This window comes from Aptenodytes forsteri, unplaced genomic scaffold (assembly GCF_000699145.1).
Source record: "Aptenodytes forsteri isolate BGI_AS27 unplaced genomic scaffold, ASM69914v1 Scaffold76, whole genome shotgun sequence".
NCBI lineage: Eukaryota > Metazoa > Chordata > Aves > Sphenisciformes > Spheniscidae > Aptenodytes > Aptenodytes forsteri.
The window spans coordinates 1968131-1974575 of NW_008794444.1; the positions used below are offsets into that span (position 1 = coordinate 1968131).

Sequence of the window (6445 nt, forward strand, 5' to 3'; positions counted from 1 at the left end):
GGAGGTGGAGATGTGGCAGCGTTTGGCTGGGGGTAAAACGAACCTTCAAGTGCCGACACAAGACACCGTTTAATAAAGTGGATGTACTGTAAATGGGCGCGGTCTCTTTAAAATAGCGGTTGAAAACGTTTTAGTCTGAAGTCACGTTTGGCTGCTTCTTGAACAGAAATGATGAGTTAAGTGTTGCGTTCTTCTCACGCTTTATAAGAAGACTTAATTTTTTGATTTTTTTTTTTTTTAATTTTTCTTTTTTTTTTTTTTGAGATTTTTCTGTCTCAAACCTGACAGAGGGAGAGCCAGGAACCTACCTTGGATGGGCTGTGAGATACCGCTCTAGGAGAGGACGTGAGGGGGGATGTTGTTCTTGGCGCTGTTTCAAGCCTCGTAGTTGTCCTTAACAAAAACTGTTCTGTCGTAACATAAGCCCTGTCCTGTAAACGTGTGGGGGCCTACACTGAACAGAAGCGAACCTCATACTGGTAACAAGTTGGTCTGTCTTAAGACTTTCTTAACGTTGGGCATGGCGCTTGTTCTGCAGAAGTGGCTGTTGTTGTATTTCATGCCGCATCTTTGTCTGATTTTCATGGCATGAAAAGGTCGAGTGTATTTTATGGACGTGTGCGGGGGTCAGCATTTACTTCGACAACGAGACAAGACGTTTGGCTGCTTTTAAGATTGCTGTTGCTTTTTCTTGAATAACGAACCCTGCGTTCGGGTTCCTGCTGGCAACCGAGAGAGTCGCTTGTGATGGTCGGGGTCGGCGCACAGCGAGCGGGGTTAAAAACTGCCCAAGGGGACGCTGGAAATCCATGGCTCCCGGGGAGGTCAAAAGGCAGAGCGTGGGCAGGGGCAGAGGTCTGTGAATGCCTGGAGTATCTTCTGCTTTCTTGTTTGTATAACCTACTTCAGATGTGTCTTACCTGCGGGTTTATGACGTGAGGACGTACTCGGGAGAAGTTACGTTCCCGAACGCGGTGGCAGCACTTGGGCGTTCTGGCTCTGTACCAAAATGTTACTTTTCATGGATAAAATACCTTGTGGCTCCTGGACTGAAGATTCACAACTGTTTCAATTTTTTTCCTAGATTATAGCATTTGATGAACTGAAGACCGATTACAAGAATCCCATAGACCAATGTAATACGCTCAATCCTGTAAGTTGCATGCTAAACATTTTTTTTTTTTTTTTTTTAAAGAAATGTGTGTTTAATGTTTTGTTTTGATGTTATCTTGATACACTCAAACTAGGCAATAGAATTGCACCTGGGTGGACAAAACCTAGCTGTTCGACAGAAGTTCTAGGGAAAAATCTTTGTCTGCTTCTTTACTTTCAACTTGAATATTCTGACTGTTGTTAATCTGCTGGTGATCTTGTCAGCTGTCGTACTAACATTCTTTCAATCTGCTTTCTACGTTTTCGGCACAAAGACAGTTGAAAAGGTCAAAAAGATTAAAAGAGTCAAAATTGCATTGAAGGTGTGTACTGCTTTTTGGTTTAACGTTTTTACCGCCACTTCCATTTTGTTAGGAACGTTTGTAATACTATTGAGCTGTTTCGTTCAGCGTGCCTGTTCATCTGCTCGTTATTTGTTTGTTGGGGTTGATGATAACTTCATGGATTTCCATGTTTTGTGCAAAACAACTCTGCTTGCTTACCCAGTGAAGTGGGGAAAACTGTTACATGCCCGTGATAGGTGTCCTATCGATTAGCTGAAGTAACTTCAGACAGAAATAAATAGTACTTTTCAAGCAAGATTTATTGAACTCTGAGATTGTAGGAGACCAGTTGTTCTTTTTAAGCATCGACCAAGTAAATTCTGCTCTTGTTTGAGGATTTAGGGGGGGTGTAATGTGACAGGCGTTATCTTCACTTCTTTGTTTTATGTTCCAGGATCAGGGGTGTAATCTTGGTGTCCTCTCGGATGCAACTCTGACACTCCTTGGTTTGTGAAAAGACTTTGAGACAAACTATTTGCTTGCATCTGTAACAGGCCAATGACAAAAGGGATACTTGTTAAAGAGCATCGAGTTTGGTGCAGGAGTTTCTTTGTGCATTTCTCACGGTGTTTACTTTGGCTTGGTGTGCCCAGGCTGAGGTAGAATGTAGGGGCAGCACAGCGGTGCGGCCTGGCCTGTAGCTTTATGGTGTTTTGAAGAGTTAAGTAAATGATGCAAATGACAAATGAATTTGCAGTAGCTTTGGGGGGGGGGACAGAGGACACCGCATGTTAGACATACGGCACATAAATTGACGGCAAGCATTGCAGCGTGAGAACGGGCGGGGAGGAGAAGAGGTGATAGGCAGAGGATTGCATCTCAGCGAGTGAGGTTTGCTGCTCGGATAGCTGTGCATCTAACAGTTTCCCTTGCTTGGTCTGTTTTACAGTCATTTCTGCTACCGTATGGGGAAGGCAAATTCTCATTACATCTATGCATTATGATCTTATCGCAACCTTTGAAGTATTATAATGCGCATGTTTAACGCGAATATTAACCTTCTGTTAACCCACGTGCATGTAGCATTTATTGATACGATAGCTTTGTGAATTGAAAATATTAAATAACTTAACTGTTAAGTTAACAACTTTGCTGTTCTTGTGAAAGTAGATTGGCCACTAAAAGTGCAGTTAAGATCCAGGCTCTTGAAGGGATCCGGTAAATGCTGCTGGGCAAGCGCACTGAAGTGTTGTTTCCCTGTTCAAAGAATCAAAAATCCTGGAAGGAATCGAGACACCTCAGTAGAAAGATTAGCCCAAAATAGTAACTGCTTAGTACGCTGTTGGTGCCTTCCCTTCCCTGCTCCTGTTATAGTAGTATCTCTTCTCAGCAACGACATTTCTTCCTCCCTCGCTTCTGTGATAAGTATCACGGTAGGATATGCTGTAGTTAGTTTCCTTTTAGGACAACCAGGGAGGATAAAGTGTGGTAGACTTGAAAGAGACAGGTATTCTGGTGTGGGAGTAGGGTGTAATAAACAAGATAAAGAAAAAGGCCTTTTGAGATGTGTAGTTAAACAAATTACAGATTTTCAGACCTGGTAAATCTGTCTCAGCGGGCTGCCAAATGCGCTGCGTTTTGGATAGGGCGGTGGTTGTTGCTGCTGTTCTACTATAAATAACGGCCAAGTTGTAAATGGTAAGTATACGAAGAAGGATCTGGACAAAAATACTTGAAAGATGTCATGTATGACAGCTTATTTTTGTTGATGTTGATGCGAGTTTGCTTTGTTTGATATTCTCCTTTTAGAGCAGCAGAACGTTGTAGCAAAGTAGGTGGTGAGAGTGTCTGCTTGTTGGTAGTTTTTAGATTTCTAGGGAGATGAGGTTTAAAAGAAGTGTCTGCTTAGAGAGAGTGAAAAAAATTATAAAACACTGCAACTTCGGCGTAGTCGCCCTATGCAACGTTAGTCACATCACACAAAAAAAGAGGGGCGGAGCGCGTGGTGTGTATGCGTGCACATATACATTGACAATTTAAATCTTCAGGTAGAAATGGAGTATTTTTCATGAGGAGATGTTTTAGCGGTCCCGAGTTGAGAAGCGACAAGCTTGCAGATTTGCTTCTTTCTGAATTGTGCGGTAAAGGAGTAAATGACATCACTTTGGGGTGACTCGTTTTAGAAAGTTTAACTCTTGTGGTGGGCGTGAGATTTTGCTGGCTCTTCGCATGCGTTTAAATCTATGTATCTCTCCATATTACTCCTATTAATGACACTAATACTACCTGGCATTTCACGCTTCCTGTGACTTCATAGTAACTGATAATTAGCTCCGTGGGCTTCTGCTGGAAAGCATGATGCTATAAAGCATGCGTATTAGGTACTTGTGGAGGAGAACGAAGCTGGCTAATGCGCCCCGAACTGCGCGTGCATAGCTGCTGTCGTGCCCTCCTGCGCTGCAGGCGGCACAGCGCTCGTCTCTGCAGACCGATGTGCATAACAACGTGACTGCTGATTTGCTGTGATAAAGCTTCGCCCAGGATATTACGTTTTGGCAGTAGTTTGAATTTGAAAAATTACGTACGTGTGAATAGCAAAACGAAGCTGTAAAATAGGAAAGCACAAAACATCTTTTTGCCTATAAACCATTATATGGAGCGCATTTCCTACTGATATTTCTCTGTTGCCTGAGCAGAAATATCTCGATGCTCTCTCTTCTGTTACGAAGGTCACGTATAAAGCGTGGAATCTGTTAACAGTACACTTAATTTAATAGAAGCAATAAAAAAACTACTGATCTGAGCATTTAATTTTATAAATTTTTCTTCTTGGTTCATGAATATCATGTGAAGACAGCAAGGCACGTACTGCTGGTTGCTGTTTTCACTTTCTCTGCAGTCTTGTTCTTGTTAGTGTTGGTTTTTAATAATATTTTTTAAACAATAGCTTACCTCCAAAATAGATTAAACACCACACGTTTTGCTTTGAGTAGTCGAAACTTCTAACTCGTATTTTTCTTTTCCAGCTTGTACTTCCAGAGTACCTCATCCATGCATTCTTCTGTGTTATGTTTCTCTGTGCAGCAGAGTGGCTTACACTGGGTCTCAATATGCCTTTGTTGGCTTATCATATTTGGAGGTAATATCGACGAGTCTGGTATCTCCGTACTCACGTTAATTGTTAACTCGTTCTCCCGTTGCAGTGCTTCCTGTTAAGTGTTCTGTGTCTTTGGCAAATGAAGGTGTTTTCTGATACGACGCTGAGGAAGTTTTTTATTTGTTGTTCTCCTGTGCTATGCAAGAATCGAGTTGTGTGTGTGTATGTGTATGTTAAAGGTAGCTGACATGTGGAAGGTGTACTAGTACTGCAGATTCACAGTGTGGATTGCCAGTAGAAGTGGCAATCCCGCTTTCCTCCTGCCACTAAGACATGGGCACCACCTCTCCTCGTGCTGGTATTAGTCCTGCTCAGGGAGCTGCAGGAGCGAGCTGGTCTGGTTGAAACGTAACCCAGCAAAACAGCTTTCACTGCCTGGCTGTATCTGTGCTAGTCCCGGCGTGAGGAGGAGGTAGGACTCTTTCTTTTATAGAATCACAGAATGGTTTGGGTTGGAAGGGACCTCTCAAGGTCATCTAGTCCACCCCCCCTGCCGTGGGCAGGGACATCTTCAACTAGATCAGGTTGCTCAGAGCCCCGTCCAGCCTGACCTGGAATGTTTCCAGGGATGGGGCATCCACCACCTCTCTGGGCAACCTGGGCCAGTGCTTCACCACCCTCAGCGTAAACAATTTCTTCCTTAGATCTAGTCTAAATCTACCCCCCTTTAGTTTAAAGCCATTCCCCCTTGTCCTGTCGCAACAGGCCCTGCTAAAAAGTCTGTCCCCATCTTTTTTATAAGCCCCCTTTAAGTACTGACAGGCTGCAGTAAGGTCTCCCCAAAGCCTTCTCTTCTCCAGGCTGAACAACCCCAACTCTCTCAGCCTTTCTTCATAGCAGAGGTGTTCCATCCCTCTGATCATTTTCGTGGCCCTCCTCTGGACCCGCTCCAACAGGTCCGTGTCTTTCTTATGCTGAGGGCTCCAGAGCTGGACGCAGTGCTGCAGGTGGGGTCTCACCAGAGCAGAGCAGAGGGGCAGTAGCCTGTGTTAAACGACAATTTTGAGATCGTTTTGCGTTGACCTGTACGAGTATTCCTTCAGCATGGTAGCCAGCATGCGTTGTATTGATGAGTGGAGGCTGTAGGTCACATAGGGTTATATGTTGGTCCCCTCTCCAGCTTTTCCAACCCTTTCATGAGGAATCCCATTTTTCACCTATTTATAAATTTGTCCTGTTTCCTTTTGGTGTGCCAGAGTTCAGCATGTTTAAGGCTGAGGTAAGCCGTCGCGGCACCGCCTGGGAAAGCTCTTCCATAGGCTCGTTTAGTTTGGAGCTTCGTATTGCTCTTGCAGTTCGCCATCTCCTACATGGAGCCGACGGACTTTGCTGCGAGGGGTGTGATTCCTTGTCTCGGTTCTGGTATTACTTGGTGGGTGGGGGGCAGGAACCAATGCTTCCCATTGCCGTCACCGCAAAACTAACTGTGCATCGCTTGCAGGTACATGAGTAGACCTGTGATGAGTGGCCCTGGTCTGTATGATCCTACAACCATCATGAACGCAGATATTTTAGCCTATTGCCAGAAAGAAGGATGGTGCAAATTAGCATTCTACCTTCTATCATTTTTTTACTACCTATATGGGTAAGTTTTTTCTTCTGTCTCTCATCTAATCTTCAGTTTGGTTGTTGTTTTTTTTTTTTTTTTTGATTGGGCTCAGTGCACAAGAGAAAGTTTGGACATAGGAATATATATAATGCCAACATTCCTGAAAAAGAATCCACAATCACTGTTCATTCTGTTTTAAAACGCAAGTCTTAATTTGGTCGGAATTACTAATTTGAATCTGTATACCATGACTGGAGACTTGAAAGCTCTGAGCTTTTCTTTTAAGCTTAATATAATAACTGC

General features: G+C 43.6%; 1 protein-coding gene across 1 annotated transcript in view; it reads left to right on the top strand.

Moving 5' to 3' along the window:
• CNIH1 (cornichon family AMPA receptor auxiliary protein 1) overlaps positions 1 to 6445 on the top strand; it is a 19717-nt gene that overhangs the window by 9962 nt on the left and 3310 nt on the right. Inside the window, exons 2-4 of the mRNA XM_019474776.1 lie at positions 1085 to 1153; positions 4463 to 4575; positions 6035 to 6178. Coding sequence (XP_019330321.1) covers positions 1085 to 1153; positions 4463 to 4575; positions 6035 to 6178 — 326 coding nt within the window. The remainder of the gene's footprint in view (positions 1 to 1084; positions 1154 to 4462; positions 4576 to 6034; positions 6179 to 6445) is intronic.